The sequence below is a fragment of the Ascidia mentula genome, chromosome 3, assembly GCF_947561715.1.
Source record: "Ascidia mentula chromosome 3, kaAscMent1.1, whole genome shotgun sequence".
In the NCBI taxonomy this organism is placed as follows: domain Eukaryota; kingdom Metazoa; phylum Chordata; class Ascidiacea; order Phlebobranchia; family Ascidiidae; genus Ascidia; species Ascidia mentula.
The window spans coordinates 22,912,082-22,931,876 of record NC_138568.1 but is presented as its reverse complement, the minus strand read 5'-3'; the positions used below and the strand labels follow the sequence as shown (position 1 = coordinate 22,931,876).

General features: G+C 42.0%; 2 protein-coding genes across 2 annotated transcripts; one reads left to right on the top strand and one right to left on the bottom strand.

The window, feature by feature from the left end:
- The first annotated feature begins 770 nt into the window (after nt 1–770).
- On the top strand, nt 771–11,042 carry LOC145894383 (uncharacterized). Its single transcript, XM_082982952.1, has 4 exons — nt 771–880; nt 7,962–8,617; nt 8,798–8,940; nt 10,302–11,042. Exons 2-4 carry the CDS (start codon nt 7,987–7,989, stop codon nt 10,515–10,517), a joined length of 990 nt encoding a protein of 329 aa, XP_082839078.1. The 5' UTR covers nt 771–880; nt 7,962–7,986; the 3' UTR covers nt 10,518–11,042.
- Nucleotides 11,043–11,358: 316 nt separating this feature from the next.
- Nucleotides 11,359–18,860, bottom strand: LOC145894634 (NACHT, LRR and PYD domains-containing protein 3-like). The gene is made up of 12 exons (XM_082983266.1): nt 18,720–18,860; nt 18,474–18,573; nt 17,159–18,348; nt 16,353–16,949; nt 16,040–16,201; nt 15,696–15,860; nt 14,959–15,120; nt 14,230–14,391; nt 12,766–12,927; nt 12,382–12,543; nt 11,946–12,098; nt 11,359–11,735 (listed from the first exon to the last, which is right to left on the bottom strand). Exons 1-12 carry the CDS (start codon nt 18,789–18,791, stop codon nt 11,703–11,705), a joined length of 3,120 nt encoding a protein of 1,039 aa, XP_082839392.1. The 5' UTR covers nt 18,792–18,860; the 3' UTR covers nt 11,359–11,702.
- Between the last annotated feature and the right edge of the window lie 935 nt (nt 18,861–19,795).

Genomic DNA, 19,795 nt, shown 5'->3' with positions numbered 1-19,795 from the left:
CCCCACACACACACACTTCATACAATGCAGGCGGAATAGAACAACGTCGCAACTTTCGAATGTTGGGGATTATTTTGAAACACTGTGGTCGGTGAACCGTGAAGCTGCAATAACACAGACAGTTTCACCAGATGTTGACTTCAGATGAGGTCAAAAGGTCAAATTTCTCAAGTCACAAAAGGTTGGAATGCAAAATGCAGATGTACGGCCCATGGGTCGTGTCGGTTTCGAATCTTTTAAACCCGGATCCACTTTCACGGGTGACGTCACGGGTAATTTGATCTCTTGTATCAAGTTGTGGGAGGCGATGCTATACCGTTTTGATGAGCCGACTTAGTGATGTTTGGTGTGAATTGCGATGTGCAAATATTACAAAATTTTCAGTAATTGTTTTCCACTAAACATTATCATGGTTTACAGCAAGACAGTTGCACACAATCCCAGTTCATGTACCATTGTCAATCCAGAGGTTTGTTACACTCCCTCCCTCTTCTAGCGAATTCGATGCAAATATCGCGATATTGGATGCAAATCGAAAGGTTGCTGGTGTTTGTTTTATCGCAGTAGGCCGTCAGTTTAGCGTGGGAGGTCAAACAAGCCGAAACTTTCAATGTCTGATCGACTGGAATACCTTCCACTCTACCCCACGATTTGCATTCAAATTCCTCTTGGTTCACAACAACTACACCCACCTCCTCGTAACTCTTCGTCCCAACCGCGGGTTTCAAAACGTTTACTAAATTACTGTGGGTTTCTGACGGTGCTGCGTGCAACTTGTTGCTGACATCAGAAGATAGGAATACTTAATTCAAATAAAGTTGAAATTGAAGTGACGCCAACCATGTGTGAGCATGACGTCATCGAGCACCAGCTTTCGTAGGTAAGTTTGCGTCACTTCCATTTCTTGCCAAGAGTTTTGGTGTCCGGTGCTAAGCAACCGCGAAACGTCATTCCTAATAACTTAGATATCTTGGCCAGAAGCTCCCAACTGTGTGGAAATTTTTGTTGTATTTTTGCAAAAAACCTTGCGACAGATGCAAGTGAGTATACAGGGTTAACAACTACGGTTTGGAATGAACGATTAAGTAAGGATTATCTTTGCTGGAAGTTGCGTAGCATGGGTTACCGGGTTGGAAGTAACAAATATTGTCGTGCTTTTTTAAACTTAGATACGTTCACATAGGTCAGACCTATTCGCCTCCGACTGTTGTGAAAAGTTGTTCAACCAGCAGACTGGGTCGTGACCTGCTCGTCTGGAAGGCGTGTTTGAAGATAACTTGTTTACCTTGTGTCTCAAGCCCAGTGCATGATTTCTGTTGTTCAACTCCCCTGTACTAACCACAAGACAAGATGGTTCGTTCTTATCAGGGCTTGATTAATGCACTGGGGTTCGTTTTACGTTGTGGTATCATGTTTATAAATCAAAAGGTTCGCTGGCATCGGAGCCAAGGCATTGTCATGCGGTAATATAAAACACTTCTGCGTTGCGTTCACGAATATTGTTTTGGAAATTATTTGAATGCGTTGGGAATCTTTCCTGTTTCTGGTTTCGCAGGAATTTTGTTGTAGCCCAAAATCTAGTAAACGCTGATATTTTACTGCTTGGAACATTTCCCCGCGGAATAAATAGTGTTTTATTCCCAACGTTAAATTAAACCACGATTCCTCAACGAAATAGACTTTAAATCAGCTTGAGTAGATGGATCCCGTGGAGATTTATCGGTAAATTTTATGGATTATAACCCTCCCCCTCCTCATTTAACTTTCCAAATGGACAAATAAAGAAAATTTATCAATCAAACATGATGTAAATGTGGGAATTTCCCTGATTCGTTTTAACAGAACTATAGAAAATTTACTGGATTGTAGAAATTGTCTTTTCCGGTCCAGGAAATAACAATAAGTGACGTCATTCGACCGCGAAAGTAGCCCACTTTGACCAAGCGTGACGGAGCCGATGAAGCGAAACGCGTACACACAATAGGTTGGTTGCTGCGTGGGAACAAAAGAACCTGGCGAATATGTAAAACCTTGGGTTTGAGTAAAACAAAGAAGAAGAATGTTAATTACTACGATCAGTAGACAGCGTCTCAACACAATAGTTGTCGAATTCAGGACCCCTTTCGTGACGATGTGGTTTGGTGATTGGAAAATCTTCAGCTATTAATAATAACAAGGTTTAACAAACTTCTCCAGTTTGGTTAAATTGTTTCAAACCCATATTTGTATCTTCGCAAAAAGCAAACGTGCTTAAAACTGAAATACAAACCGAAATGATTCTGCAGTTTTTATCATGGCACAGTCCTGTTTATTCTGTAAATATTAAACCCAGCTGGAATGCAAGCAAACACCAGGTCTCGCGATTAAAATGAACGACACAAAGTTAAGGGAAATTTGCATTGTATTTTGTCTGTGTTTGATCTCAATGTCGCCCTCATTCTCCATGTATTTGTCCATGTCCAGTGTTGGGTATATCCTCTAGTATATATTCTTGGATACTGGCCGTGAATATTCGAATTTATGGTTCCAATGTGTTTAACCCGGCATATGGGATGGCATGACTGATCATGGAGTTTAAATTCTACTCTGGAGGCTTTGAACCTTATCAAATTATCAATCTTGATGGAATGGTTTAGATTCGTTGGAAGTTGGGATTTTAACACGTTTATTTTTGTAGACCAAAGTTTCTTCATGAATTAACATTTTATTCATGGCAAATACTTTCCAAACACATCCGAAATATGGACAACACTAAAGTTTGTATCTTGCTTGATGAACAATTAACAGTTATTCCGCCCATGTTATAAACTTTCAGATATCAAAAAAACGCGTTCTGTTCATGTGATTCACCGCGCTGGCGTTTAAAGCACTTTTTGTTGGTTCTTGATTTGATTGTGGCAACATATGGTCAGGTTGGTGCTGAGACAAATGATTACTCCCAGCGTGAGTTACCTCTGCCTTCATGTCATCCTTGTACACTTTACAATTGAGGGTTTGGCGTGTCCGTGAATGCCTAAATGTCATTGGTTAAACTGATATCCTTGTTGTTGTCTTCGGTCACTTAGGGATGGGAGGTTTGGTTGATGTGAGCGATAACAAAACAAGGTTTGTCATCAAGTTCATTCGCTTGACTGTCAGGATCGCCACTTTGCACATATCCTTGCTCGCCCATCACAGCTATCGTATCGAGCTTTACGTAAACCGATCTCATGGTGAAAGAGACCAAACAAACCTTTCCAATGCACGGAACCAACACCAAGTATCATATTCGGTTTTGTGGTCGAGTCGACGGCATTACGTCATCACCAATAGTTAAAGAAGGTTGTAGTTATTCTTAGGAAAACAAAACCACGCCTTGATCTTCAGTAAAAAGTTGCAAGCTCGGCCGACAGCAGCCCCCAACAATCTAACTTCGCCGGTAGAAAGAAATTTATAAAATTTCCCAAATTAAACTTTAGGTTTTTCAGTTTAACTTGCGGCAAAAACCCCCCTTGCTTACAAACCTCCAACTTCCCGGGACCTGAACGGTCAGTAAGTTTAAACTTTCGCCACAACTACTAAATTCAACCTACACCTTTTGTTAAATACGGCGATTTAATCTAAGCTCGTAATTTTCTTGGGAGAGCGAAAACTGTTTCTCTGGCGAAAGATGATCGATTAAAGTGGCTTCAAAGGTTTAATTGAAATGATTTAAGTTCCTACAGAACCTGAAAAGCAAGAACCCGACTGTTTTTGGTTAATTTGAAGCGAAATTTACAACAAAACATGTGAAACTGCGATTACCAAGTGAGCCAAAAGTTATGATAAGATGAAACGCTCATCTTGTATAAAACTGGGAAAACAAAAAGGTTACCCAAGTTTCGGTTCAATCAGTTTACGCCGGAAGTGACGACAATTCAATACGTTTTGCTTTACTACCAAAATATGCGACTACGTCACATCCGACACAGCAGGTCAGTTCGTGCGCTGAGTGGCGGGAATTCGTTTTGGAATAAACCAACAATCTATATATAATCTTGACCGAATGCCCATTCACATCTTATTCCGATAAATAGTAATCGGCGTGACGTAAATCAGGAATATCGTGTTTTCTTGCAATCGGTTGATTGTCAGGATCGCCACTTTGCATATATCCTTGCTTGCCGGTCACAGCTATCGTATCGAGCTTTACGTAAACCGATCTCATGGTGAAAGAGACCAAACAAACCTTTCCCGTGCACGGAACCAACACCAAGTATCATATTCGGTTTTGTGGTCGAGTCGACGGCATTACGTCATCCTTCTAAACGTTTGTTGGATAAAAGAGTTGTGATCCAAACAGCTGTGTTGTCATGGAAATGGTTGGGAACTAAACCGAGCTTGTTGGATTCTTGCGAGTTGCGACGTGCTTCGTACAAATGCAAGTCGACAGTTGGTTGCAAGCGGTGATACTGTGCGGGTTCGTGCGGAGGCAATAAAAGTCAATACAGTCGGGTTTTGCGGTTTATAACCTGAGCAAGAGCAGCGTAAGCATATCTAACATGCAAAGTAGGAACCGAACTCTCGCCTCGTCGAATCCAGGTCCCACCATCGGTAACGTTGGTTTCTTGTCTATGTAACTTGTTGCCATGTGAACAAGGTGACAGTGAATGTAGTTTTAGTCGTGATGCTGTTTTGGGTTTAAGTTTTCGGAGGTTGCATTCGTCAACAATCTTGAATCTAATGTTAAGACTTCCGTCATGCAAACAAACTTATCTAAAGTTCAGTAATTCAAACATCTTTGTTTTGACGATTGGAACATCGTATATTCAACACAACGCGGCTTTCAAAAAAACTTTCAAAACCTGTGTTTGTTATATTGGATCATGTATAATTGGTTAAAACCGCTCTAAATTCTTCCATAAGAGGAAAACTAATGTAAAACAACGTTGATCTCCAACAAACTGATACATCACAATGTTTACACATAACGATGCGAACTTTTTGGTGCTTACTCAATAAAAATGCCACTTATTTGTTTTTGAGCTTGAACTTCACGGGGTTTGTCGTGCGTTAAAGTTTTACAAACGAGTTAATCGCTTCCACACTCATATTGACATCCTACTACTTAATTCGCCTCAACGGATGCTTCCGTGTGTTATTGTCAGTTAAGTCATATTCACCAGTATTGAAGCTTTAAACAAACAATTTGGTCGAACGGAGGGGGTTTTTGTCGGTTGCTGGCTAATAAACCCAACCTATTCAGTCCCTTATATCTCCACTGACAGGAGAACTTCACTTCTCGCGCGACACGCCCCCCTGTACACAAACCTTTTACTGCCAGCTTTGATTATCTGAGACGAGAGAATTATCCAAACATCATCCGGTCGTCGGGGGTGGTGGCAAAGTCCATATTTGGTATTAAAACTTGAGTCGTCACGCTTGAGCGGTTGACCGTTAAACAAAGTCGCAACCCCCCATTACGTAATGCTTGGGTTTGGTCTTTTATAATTTACCGTAAAACCCCGGCTCCAAAACAGCAGTATTACTGCAATTTAAAATAACCTTCATAGTGAACCTCGGTCACGCCAGTTGACATTGAATGGACGCTATAAGGCTAATGAGTTCCTTTCAAACTTTGCCCCTTGTCTGGTTGCAATGATACGGAGGGTGTTGCAAGTTATTACAAGTTCCAATTCGACTACGTAACAATGTCTTCTGTGCGACGACACTCGCCAAGTTGCAAAGAATGCAAAGGAAAATGCAACAAAGCAATTCTCAGTTGCTGAGTTACAGAAACTTTAAAAACCGCATGCAGTCCTCCACATATGGAGATATTTTCACATGGTTGAGACAATGCTACTAATGAGAAAATAACTGAAGGTGGAAAAACTTCACCCAATCTTTCTGAGGTTTCAAACCCCTTAGAAAGATCGCATATACCCGAACCAGGTTTAAATGCAGGCCGTGTTGCAACGTTCATAATGGGAACATCTGGCCAACCGCAGGCGATCTGGGAATAGATCAATGATCTAACTTGTCTCCCCCTACAATTCCTTCCCCGGTAAAATCGCACTTGGTGCTTTTTCTCAGGTGGAAAATTTTCGGCGAAACAGATACAAGCAAGCAACCGGACGGTGCTCGCGGCACAAACGAGAGAACATTTCTTCTCTCATTTCTCTCGTTTTGACCTGGTCCCGTGATTCGGAATTGTATGTAAATGTTGTTTGAATTGCGCCACAGGTTCGCGACTGCCTCTCGCATGCCATGAACACAGCGCTGTTCGATCAAACAATGGGCTACACGCGTCGTTGCCATTGTCTACTGTGGAACAGTTACACAAAATACAAACGGAGTTGCAAACATCATTGCTGTTGGCTGAATTGTTAACATACACGCACAGAATCCACCAATCTCTAACCAACAAACGCTGTGTTATTGCAACTTGCAAAAGATGTGGTTTGCTGTAAATTGATCTTGCATTTAAAGCTTTCCGAAATATTTACGACTGCATCGTTGGTTTGTTCAACGGGATTGACAAATGTTGTTCCGGACCGACACGGTATAAAATTTACTTGCGGGGGATCGGCGTGAGGGGGAAATCGCAAGGAAATGCCCGGAGAGCGAACCACCACCGCCGTTCCACCTCAAGGGTTTTCCCCTTGGAAATTGTCGCGACTGTGTGTGACGTAATAGCAGGAGTAAAAGGCAAGCAGGAGTTGTTGTGTGGGCGGGTATTGGTTATATATGTGGCTGTAGCGTGCAGAAAGGGGCTGACAAACTTGGTAGAGAGTTTGGATGATTCACAGAACAAACTTTAACATTTACTTGTGAGTCAGATAACATACTAATTTGGTGGAGAACAAATGCTTGCAGGTTGCGAACGTTAGATGCAGCAAAGCGTCCCAGGTTCGCGCATGCTTTGCAGCTTTGCATTTTGCAAGCACAAAACTAATGATAACTGCGCAACAGCAAGTAGCTGGGAAAGCTAAATCTATTGTGACGACATACTTGCCTTTTGTGTAACGCGACCTTCGTCCGTTTGTTTTCATCGCGTTTGTGAGGTAACAATGCGGAGGCAATAAAGCAGCAGTTAACTTGGCTCTTCGTCATGAAGGCTAACTTGTCACGTAAGCACAACATCGTCATAACTGAAGTCGGACAACGAGCCCCAGAACACATAAACGACATTGGAGTCAAGTCATCGCTTGAATGATTGTGTAAGCTTAAACGTCTGGCACGGAAGGTTACACGGAAGGCTTTGAATTTCTGCTACTAATGACGCATACGCGTATAACCCTGTGCAAAACCAATCGCCTACGTAACTTCCACAGCATTGTGGCCAACGTTTCAGGTGTGCGGGCTGCTGTTTAAAAGCGAACATGTCATATTATGTGTAAGCGTTAATTCACGAATATGCTCCAGTGATGTTATGCAATTAGCCGCTGTCAACCATCAAAATGTACAACCAACATTCCAAAAAGCTTATTGTTTGTAAGACTTGGGCACAGTAGATTGTTAGTTGTATTGACCGTAGAATTGTAATGTGGTGGTTTATGACCACCTGAATAAACCCATACCGGGTCAGGTTTAGGGCAGTTCGCGTGAAGTGGAAGAATGTGTGCAAATAGTTTATATTGCACGCAAATCACCCGCCTTTAAGTTGTGTTTACCCACAGTCGCGTTGTTGAGTTTGAGCGATCGGTCGTTAGCACGGGAGTTTTATATCAAACTTAATGCAACAATTAATCTTTATGACTATCAACGTCAAAAATTACTTAACTGAGTGAGTTATTTATATAGCTGCAGATGATAGGAGAAGCAATAAACCGCAATGTTCGCCTATAGAGGGAGAGAATTGTAATTATTCTATACCTAAAAGCAACAGTAATGTGGTTACTTGGCTTGGATGATTATATTTAAGTTCCTGGTGCTTTTTGTTGGCCGTTCCGATCCAATATCGGTTGATGTTTAAATTGTAAAGCTTTTTTGATTTACTTCAGATTTTAAATACATTCACAAGCAAACATGACAATGCTCTGCTCTTCCAACGAAAACTTTCTCAATCCGGGTTCGTACGAAGAACAACTTCAGTCGGAAAACTACTTCCCATCCACGTCTTACTCTTCAGGAGGAGAGAGCACTTGGTTCCAACAGGACGATAGCTGGTGCTCCACGATCTCAGATGACTCGGAACACGATTCCGGCATCTTCATCTCCGGAAACGACGTGGTCCTCTCCACCGGTAACGTGGCAACGCCGACTGCAACAGCCACGATGGCGGGGAGAAGATCCTCCGAGATCGCCACCAGTCAGATCCTCACCGAACTTAACCAGGCCCAGATCCACGACAGCATTATCTCCTCCCCAAGCAACTGGCACTCAAACCTACAACTCCGCCAGGCGGATGAATACGGCTACAACGACATCGAGGTTTCCGAGGACGAGTTCGAGACAATCCAGGAAGGATATTTCACAAATGAAGACTTCCGCATCATGGATACAAGCGAACCTCTTCCGGGGATTGATTCACTTCTGGAAGTTTCGAATCTTCCTAGTTGCAATCAGCAGCAGATCCAGAGCAACGCGTGTTTGGGACCAGCAGCAATTCAAACCCAGCATAATTACGACCACACAGTCGTGAAACACGAGACATCAGGTACGCGCTTGGATAACAATCACCCAGGTCGCTTTCACTTCACCGAGTTGTTGTCTTTGTTATGTTGATGAGGGTTTTTAAACTTTACCTGGAGTGCGCCCGCTCCTGGTTAACTATTAACTGAAACACCGACTTCCACTCGTGTAACGCCATCGTCAGATGTCAAACTTTTACTTTCAGATGAGGAGTTCACGGATCGTTCTCGCCAGGATTCTTCCAGGAAACTCCCGATATTGTCCCAGTTTCTCGTGGAAGCGCTCGAAAAACCCGACAAGTTTTCCCATATGATCAGATGGATTGACCGCAGGAATGGAGTCTTTGAGGTGAGAATCAAAGTTGGTGTCTGCAGTAAATTGTTCACAAGCTTTGTTCTTTAAATAGTTGTGAGCATTTACATGTGATTAACAAATCTTAGATTGGCTTATGTGACAAATAGTGCACCCAAGTGCACCAACAATGTGCACGTCCAGATCCTTGAGGCGTTACATCTTTTGAGAACTTAGCAGAGATTATGCATTCGTTTAATTTAGCAAACAGTTTTTAATGACTGTGTGTATGTCAGCTAGCGTTAATCAAACTGCGTGGGTTTGGTGGGATAATGGTGGGACCGGGATAATCTACACGCCCACACATAACATGGTCTGGAATCAACGAAATCGGCGAGAGAAAAAGCACCTCGGTCAAAACTTGAAGCCTCCCGTTCGCCTACGCGTAATCAGGGCAAAACTAAACTTTCGACGCCGGGTATTTACTCACGTGACACTCGCGCTCTCCACGTGGCTCGCGGTTGCTTGAAAGAGAATTAAGAGAAGGCAGACGAAGCGAGACCAAAAAAGATACGAGAGTGGGAGATTCGTTCTTACTCCCTCATTTCTCCGCATTTCTCTTTCGTTCTCTTCGCTGTTCATGAGGAAATGTCGCAACTCTACCGCCTACCAGGGTTTTCCCCCAATAGTTTTACCGGGTGTTGTCCGGGCAGAAATTCTGAGTGTTCTGAGAATGCCTCGTGACTGAGTAACTTTAGCTTGGCTCAACAGAACATTCACAAGAGAGCATTTCGTATGGGATCCCCAACCTTTTTGTGGTTGCGTACAACTTGGAGGTAAAACAATTCCGACGCGTACCACCTAGTTGAGTGTTACAAAGTAACCTAGGAGATGTAGTAACAAACATTTTGAGATCACTTATCATTTTTCAAATTATATCCGTTAATTACGGAGAGGTGCTCGCGTACCACCTGGAATTCCATCGCGCACGCCATGTTTTTGTGGGATGATGGAATCGGTTGGAATGAAACGAACACGCTTGGTTTCCTTCTCATTCGAGCTAGTTTCGATCCACACGCGGGCCGGTTTCGATATGTTCACGTAATATGCCCACGGGCGCGCACGTGGCGTAATCCTTCCGTAAGTGCGTTCGCCGACCTTTCAACAAAGTCACACTGGGTTACTCATGGTTATATTTGTACCCGTGATTAGCCGCAAGTCTTGTTCCTGTATAAATATGCGGGATTCTTAAACGAAACCTTTTCAAACCTCACAAACAATAATTTCATGCAGTATATGTCCACCAGTCAACTATGTCGCAATGCATTACGTCAGTGGAGCAAATCAATATATTTAAGATACATAAGGCATGACGTCACTCCATTTTACAATAGTTTGTTATTTTTTCTCTCCTCCAGTTCAACTCGCAGAACAAAGAAGAGTTCGCGAAGTTGTGGGGGGTGGCGAAGCACAACCGATGCCCGATGACCTACCAGAAGATGTCCCGTGCCTTGCGCATTTACATCAAGAAGGAAATCGTGCTGAACAAAATGCGCCGCAAGCTGCAGTACGTTTTCCGACCCGACTTCCTCAAGAGGGAGCTCGAGAGGCGCGAGAGTCTTATGTCCACGTGACAATTTGCTTGATTTTGATTGGACTTACGCTTCCGCCACGACTTTGGTCGAGGTCAAATTAGTTGCCGGGCAACGCTAACCAGTGCATCCCGCCAAGATGAAGACACAGCTTCAAGCTCAAACCAGAGCGGAAATTTAATCATTCCTGAAACAGTTTCCGTATGCCGGTTAAAAACCCACGATGCTATTCAAAAAAATAGTTCCAGTTGTGTGATTTCTTTGTTTTTTATCGTTTTCCAAAGTTTTAAACACAATTTTAAAACACTCGCAGCACAAAATTATGTGTCATGAGTTCAATTAAAGTTCAAATCATCAGCATAAGTTGCAATGTTTGCAGGCGAACGTTGTTGAAAGATTTTATACAAAAGTTCGTCTGGTTTTCTAGAGGTAGCGCCTTTTATTGCCCTCTTGAGAGTTCAAATATTTTCATCTCTTCGTTTTTACTTTTGCTATTCGTCGATTATTGAGGTGTCCTTTAAACTTCGTGTTTTTGGTGATTTTATGTAGAAGTAAAAATTTGTGCAAAAATAACTCTTGTCTTATAATGTCTGGCCTGGACTTCGTGTTATGAGGTGGTCAGGTTTATGATTCTGGTATGATTCTCCTTGCATTTCGTACAACCCAGTAAAAGTAGACGGAGATTTTGATACTCGACTGAAACAACTTCCTCTAAGCCTCGTTCTAGCGGAGTTAAAAGGAGAAATCGCCACATACACGAAAGTCAACCAATTGTTAATAAGTCGCCAAAACTGCACTGATGAGACCTGTTAGGTTAAAACAGTGACAAGATGGCAGTGATAACTTCCGTGGCAACAACTTTTGATTAAAACACACAGGAATGTAGAGGGAAAATGTGACGCTCTTTTATTAAAAAACAACAGAAGACGGAGATAAAGTCAACATAAATAATGACAGCAACACGAGATAACAAGCCAGGCAATGAATATGCATTGAAACGACGTCGCACAATTTTCCTCAGGATAATAAACCAAACAAATTTTGAATAAAATCTTTTTAGTTCTGAGCAAACGCCATTTGTTTGTGATCGGATTTTGGTGTGAGTCAAGCTAAAAAAATCGCGACTTTGTGCATTTTGAGCCGAAAGATCCAAGTTAGTGGGAAATATAATCGGCAAGATTTGATGAACGAGTTCAACGACCACGTGTGTCTGCTTGGTTAATTCCTCTACTGGGTTCCAAGACCGTAGACCTTCACATTCTAAAAGAGAAATATGATCAACAATAAATCCCTTTTCAACTGTACCTTTAGCTCCATCTAGTGAAAATACGTCATGAAATATTCGTGGTTTTTTCAAAGGTTAAACTGAGTCAAAAAGTTTTTAGAAACAAAACTTTGCAAATCGTCTTTTCCATGTTTTGCACAGAAACCTAAGCTGTTGAGCACAACAACGTCATAAAAAATCCGTACAAGATTTTCTGCTGCTTCCTGCACGAGAGCGACGCCTGCCGATGAAAACCCGCAGTCGTGCATCCACAAATAGTTGATGTTGTGGAGGCAACAGAGTAAACTTTTACCTCCCTTGTCTGATATCGGGTTGTCGCTTATGTTGAGAAACTCCATCTGGAAATAGAATGTTACAAAATCTAAATTGATTTCTTTCGTTAAATATTCGGTTGCCATAGAGACTTTGCTGATTGAGAGAAAACCGTGATGATTTCTAGTTACGATTTCTTCAATTAAAAATGATGGCATTGCAATTGAAAGAAGTTTGTGACAAAACCTGTGCCACATGACAACAAATTTTAGTTGAAAAGTTTTACTGTTTTGACGTAAATTATACCGGGAACATTTCTCCTGGTCTCATCCGATATCCGATGACCTTGACAAGAGTTATTGAACTTACCGGAAAGTCAAGTTGTTCGATGGCAAGAAACAGGCTGAGAATATCGTGGGGGCGGACAAAGCAATTACACAACGATATACGTTTGATATTTGCGATACATCGCGATAAATTATCGATTCCATCCTGCCCGATATCAATTCCTGAAAATCGGAGCCAATTCATCTGAAAGCATAAAGAAGGCAATTTTTAATGAACGAGCATCCAAGATATACATTTCACACACGTCTGTTCATCTGTTGTAACGTAATATTGCAGCATTTACGAATGGATACAGTGGGATTTGATCCGGCGATATCATGTACCTAATTCCTTAGTTTTTTAAACGATGGAAGCCCAGCCTATTGCCGTATGTCGGAGTATAAATGTCTCCATGGCATCACCTACCGGTTGTTCTCGTGCTGCAATAGCGGCCGTCAGTGGCGCCAGATCTCGTCCAGTCACATCACACTTCCGTATCCACAAATCTTGGACGAGATGAACGGATCTAGCAAGATATTGGATTCCAAGTCCACTGAAAGGGTTGGCGCTAACATTAAGGAGAGTCATCTGAGAAGAAAACACTCGTAAATATTTCGAAAATTAAAACAAAAGAAAATAATGAAATTTTTCTTTCGTTAAAAAATGTTGACAATAATTTGAAATATTATATGGCAGCGATTTGTTTTTATCACAAGAATCTTATCTGAATTCGTTACAATATCTCGCCAATATTTTTCTGTTAGATGCTTATAGGTGTAACGGTAGCAACCAAACCCCATCCCATCAAACACGAGGGTCGTTTCGTTGTAAAAAGACGTTTTAAGAGAATTTATCTGACATTACTGTGACCCCACCTCGTCGCTCAGCTCGTAAACAGATCGCTGTAACCTCGTCGTAACAGAATTATTGATTTTCGTAACCACGTTATGACGTAAGTATTTGGTCAGTGATGCCAGAATGTGATGGGGAGGAAGGTGGTTTGTTGGCTCGGAGCAAACAGTCTGTGTCTCTTATTTTTTTAATGGATTGGCAGGCGGTGATTTCTTGGCTTCAAACAATGTTTCCAGATGATTACAAACACTCACAGTCGCAGACGATCTTTAAGTACCACAGAAGTATTAATTTTGCCTTACATCCATCGTAAGTTTCTGTGTTTATTCAAACTGATGATTTAGGGTACGGTTCGGATTTTTTGATATGGGAATTCAATTGTCCGCGTAATTTAAAATCGAACATCATCATCTCATCTTTCAATGGACCGATCGTGTTATATTGCAATATACAAGTCTGTTAAATGTGGGTTAACGCATTGTCAGTTTCACGCGGTGGAAACTGGAAAAGAAACGTTCCGGTAAAACGTGTTTACTTTATTCCTTGGTGATTGTTATGTGCTGGAGTTAATTAAGTTTGACGTTATGTTAGGTTTATGGGTTGAAATGATTCTTGTTGTTTTTTTAAAACTTTCAACTAACTTTTCTTATCGTTATAAAATTTCAATTAAGCCTGCAATATCCGGGAAGTAAAAAACACGAGGAGGTTTCGCACAAACATCAAATTTACTGATGACGAAACAGTTAAATGATAACGAAGGAATAATATTTACAGAGCGAGAGGCACCTCGGAATTTGATGACATAAGAATTTGTGGCCTTCCGCTATGAGTCGACACCCCGCACATTTGCATGTAAATATGTACATTTAAAACTAATCTATACAAGCTGGAATCGAATCGTTATCATGAAGTCAAGTTTACATGCTCAACCAGCGCAAGGTTCAACAAACTAAAACATCGCTTTGCCTTTTTCTTATCTTTGTACATGTTTACCTTACATGTATCTACCAACCAACTACTTCCATGGTATAAACTTACAGGAGCTTGTCGCGTTGCGATGGAAGCTGAGAGGATTTCCAAACCCGTGTCAGGAACCTCACACTGCCCAACCAATAAACGGTTAAGTTTGTGAACGGAGCGAGAAAGTTTTTCCATCCCAGAAAATCCCAGTGAGTTTCCGTTCAATGAAAGCAATTCCATCTGCAAACCACAATGTACAATAATGAGTCTGGCCAATAAGGTTTTATCAGATGGCCCACGTTTAATTATAGCAGAAGGTCAGATAGTTTTGGAATTACAATATACCTGCTGGCAACAGCAGCTCAGACAGCAAATTATGTTTTCTACTTTTATCGTTAAATGGAGAAAATTGACCGATGTTTCGCTGATGAAGCCAAGTAGGTGAGTCGGACAAAAAAAGTAACGTTTAATTGTGCCAGAAGGACAGAAATTAAAATAGATTATGGCTGGCAGCAACAGCAACGTAATAAAGAAGAAGATTGAGTTTCGATGGAACCTTTTGTCTATGCATTCTAATTAAAGCTACTCGTTTCCGTAGGGCATGAGTGAATAATATTTCGGGTCCAACCTTTGGACTTCAAAACAATAGAGTTTCCCCAATGTACGGAAATTACGTGCAGCAACCGCCTGATCTATAAATGATGATTCTATCCAAATATACGGCGATGACGCACACTTTAAAAGTTGTTCGCAAGCTAAATGACGCAGTGGTAATTTTATCAGCTGATAGTTTGGATTGAGACTTACATCTTCCTCCAGTCCAGCTACCGCATCACAGAGAGGAGCAATGATGTCTCCGGTGATTCCACAACCACACAAGTGAAGTTGGCGGAGGTTGAAGACGCAGGAGCACAAGTGAAGGATGGAGTTCCTCTCAATCAGATTCTCGCTCACATCTAGCCACGTGATCTGGTAACAAGGCGGAAGTTCAGCGAACCGAATGCGGTCACAGATTAAATGGTTACTGGGTTTACAATGCACCAGGGATGGTGAATGTACTTTGACCATTCCTAAATCCGTTTTATGTCGCGTCGTGTTAACAAGGCGTCCCAACTTATTCGTTTCTGAATAATGTTTGCCACAAACTTGATTCTCTTTGTGTGGAACTCTTTTAGAAGTTTGTATTGAAAAATGTACACTAGCTTTCGCGATTACCTCTCGCTTCATCAGGTGTGAATAAACACAAAGCTATACAACAAAAAATAAGCGCAAGATGTTTGCCACGGAAACAATCAAACGACTTAAGGTTTTTTGGTCGATTATGTAAAGTTATATAAATTAACATTCACACTTGCCAAGGTAATGAAACACAATCGATATGATTTTATATCTTGGTGTTACTGGATCGTAGCTGGCAATAAGATCTACGTCATGGAATCAATATTTACTTTATAGTAAAAGACACTCAGTACGAATTGACGACGTCCAACCCAAACAATTCGTTCTATCACAAATCCCTAACAGATGGCCAACAAAATACTCACCGGGTTCGGAAGAGCTGCGATTCTTCCCGAAGCTCGACGGAAAGTTTCTTCTGTCAGTCTGCAATCGACCAACGTCAGCCTCTCGACTGATTGGAGGTTGTTGAACAAAACTTCCCAGTCAGTTGTTGTCAGAGATCTGTTTTCACTTAAATCGAGAATGGTCATCTGTAAATAAAGGAAAAGTTATTGATCGAAACTTGTGATAATTTGTTTGGTTTTGGGGAGATTTCCTACTGTGTCTCTGTCTACAGCTCACCATCAAAAAGTTGTTTAAAAGGTTTACAGGCGATTTTTCATAGTTTTAGACAATTTTAATTTGTTAATGTAACAATTGTAATACTAACAGGACTGTTTCGTCTTCCAAAATCTTTAAAGAGGATTTCAAATTGATGAGGAGTGAGGTTGCAGTTTCTCAAGGTCAACTCCTTCATGTCCGGAAGACATTGTGATAGAAGAAACACCTCGTAGTCAGTGAGTATGACGTCACAAACGTGGAACTTGTTGATCTGTGAACAATAATTGATTAATCACTAGGACTCTTGGACATGCCAACTTTTGCAGCGCAATTACTTCGTCATGGAAAGTTGACGTCACACTTTCTACTGCCGTGGAAATTAATTTGTTGTACACACAAGAAAGAATAAATGAGGGGATTACCGTGTGTGGAGAATCAACCACAGCTTTTAGAAACATGCTCAATCCCTTCCCGCCAAACACAGCAGGCTCCGAGTAAATACCAACGTTGAAAGTGATTGGTTGCGAACATGCCGTCATCACGTGACAATAGCTTGCAACGTCACTGGGGAGGAGTCGACGCGAGAGTAGCAAAGTTCGCGGGAGTAATTCTCGAACAGACTTGATGACGTTTTCGCTTTTTGACTCGTGACAGAAATGGCACAACTTAGGAAGCGCGGTGTCTACGGGTCTGTGCCTAAACTTAGCCATCGCGGCCATGTACTCGAGGCTGTATGGCTCGCTGAGGTCAAAAGGAAAGTCCCTGATCGCCGTGACGTCATACTCCTGGGCAAGGTGAGTGCAGAGGTCAACGAGGTCAAACTTTTTCGAGGTCAAGTCACTCTTGGAGGAGAGAGGGAAGATTTTGTGGAGTTTCCGCTCCGCGTTGGCGCTGAGGAAGCCGAAGAGGAAGCGGAGGACCATCTCCCATCTGTCGCTACTGGCAACCGACTCCTTGATCTGTGTCCTCCAGTCCTCCATTCTCATGACGAACATCATGTAGAGGGCGGCAAAGTATTCCTGTGATAAAAAGGTTTGAAAAGTTGTCCTTGAACTTCAGTGTTGAATTTTTCTTTGGAAATAACGAGCATTATGTGAATAAGTCATGTAAAAGCCTGAAAATAAAGGCAAGTTTTGTGAGTTGGCTTCTCTCAAACACCTCTTGAAATCACACAAACCCAGCAAACCATATGAGATTTCGAATCAACCGTTGGTGTTTTTCTCAATACCTGCCACGTGAGATGGGAGAAGTAGAATCTTTTCTCCCCGTCGAGAACTCGAACTTGACTTTCACTCATCGATATCTGAGTGTTGATGAAAGTTTCCAAACATTCAACCTCGATCCCGCATTCGTTTAAATCGCTGAACTCGAACATGAAACGATCCCGCGCCATTCCTTCATAAGCGAGATGGGAAAGCTTGATAACATCTTCCACCTCTCCGTAGAAATGCTTCGATTTTAGAACGTCGAGAACGAACGAGCTGAATACGTCAGTTATAGAGAGGACGTCAGTGCCGGTCTCATGTTGCAGAGCATAGGAAGTGACGAGCTTGCAGAACATGGGGATGAAGCACATAGACTTGGCTGCAGGGTTTGCGAGGAGTCGAGTTTGAAGCTTGTAGGCGCTTTGGATGTCCCGACACACCCTGATGTAGAGGAGTTGTTGGGAATCCTCGGTCAACCCGACGACTTTGGCGGTGAAACGGGGTTTGTATTCCGGGTGGATTTTCTGGTAAGCTCCGGGACGGGACACGATCATTTTCTTCGCATTCGGTAGCAATCTTCCCGCCAAAAGATTCTTCAACAAGATCCCCGGCTTCGCGCGTTCGTGAAGAGACATCACGTGACCGAGTTGTGCGATAGAACGCATTTTTGCTTCATCCAATCCGTCCATGACGACGTGGACACAAGATGCGGATGCGATTGTGTTGATGAGGATCGCATCTTCCCCTGGCTTGTGATCCCAGATGTTCAGAGTCGATTTCAGGAGGAATTGGAGTAAATTGATTTCTTTGTCAAAGTCGAAATCTCGCAAAGAAATAAAAAATCTCAATCCGTCCTCATCCTTCTCGCCCGCATGTTTTATGAATTGCTTGGCGAATGTTGTCTTTCCAATCCCGGCGATTCCGACCACGCCGACGCAGTTGCCATGACAACGAATAAAGTTGGCTCTCGCTTCGGCAGTAATGGAATAAGTGTCGGCCTCGAGAGCCGCGCTTTCCTTTGCTGAAGCAAATATTTGTCCCAAAGCGAGGCTTGTGCTGTGTTGCCCGATTTGCGACTGGTAGTTTCCAAACCCACCGAATTCCTCCAAACTTGGCTGGGTTTCGTGAACAACTTCAAGTGGAACCGGCTGACCTTCTTGCGAGCCGAGAATCTCTTCAAGTTTTGATCTCAACTCTTTTCTAAACTTGAATTCTGAGCAAAAATGTCAAATGAATCAAAATAGTGCAGGGGGAAGTCAACAGTTGAAATTACGATAAATTAAACAACACATTATTATTGTTGAATAATTAAGTTTTAGTAAAGGTTTTCGTGCTTACCCAACTCCTCATGGTTTTGTCGTCGCTGTTGGGTTGAGGTGTAGATATGCTGATGAACCTCACCGAGGTAAACGTTAGATGCCTGGATGCCAAAAGTTGCCTTCAGATAAGGAAATTATGACAACTAGAGTATTTGCAAAGCATGAAAACCTAATGCAATGAACTTATTATAATTCGGGTTTAAAATTTAACATACTGCATAGGAAAGGAACGCACTTTGTATTCCACACTTATCTATGTGCTTACATTGGGAGAGAGCGGATCCACTGAACTTCCAAAACAAGTTGCGAAATCTTCTTTCGTCTGATGCGAACCCATATATTAGCAGATCGTATGTAATCTCTATGTTGTTACGCCATGTTTTTGACTCTAAACACTAAAGCTGGGATACAAAATCACCACCTCAGTGAATGTGATTTCAAAAATACCTGTACAATTCTATAATACTGGACAGTCTCTAAGAATCGTGATTGTGACTCCGTTAGGACTGCGCGAGGCATATACTGGCCTTAACTAAACGAGTCATCGCACAACCTAACCTTAGCCCCTCCGCCTTGCTGGTTGTTGCCAACAGCGACTGCCTGCAAAATTCTGTTTGGTTTCTTTCCTCTGAGCCGACAATTCATCTCGCAATAAACTGGAATTTCCCCGGTAGATTTCCTTCCAACTCCATGTTTTCTTTCTCTGCGACTGAGCGAGAGGCGAGACTGGAGACAACAACATGATATTTATAGCTCCGTGAATTCGCGCCGTATCTTGTTTGCTTTCCATAAACATCCTCATATTGTTTTCAACGGGTTTTGTTACAAACAACTCCAAATAAATGAACTTAATACTCGTTTGCTCGTATCCAGCGCTTGTTCGTAACTAATTGTAGAAGCAAACACATCCTACAAGTCACACACAAACCACTCCTACACAGTATATTAATACGAATGAGGAACCAAAGTTAAATGGCATTTCAAGCACTGCTCGATTGCTTTTTAAAAGCTTCCTCTTTGCACACGCACAATCCACTGCCATGTCTGGCAAAATTCCGAACAACTAAAGTCATGGGTTCCCTGCAACCACGTGCTGCGGGGTTTCAATGGAATCTTTAATTAATTCTCTTATTATGGAAACTACTGGTCATAAACCACGTTTATCACGGGACATTCTCACAACCTGTCTTCCCAGTAAGTATTACAAGACTGCCGGTTTTTATTAGTCAAGAAAAATACCTTCAGACGACTTTATACCGCCGGACCAAACATAATTGCTCAATTGCAATTGTTAACGTACATACACTGCTGTGTGTTAACACTGCGATAATGAAGGGATTC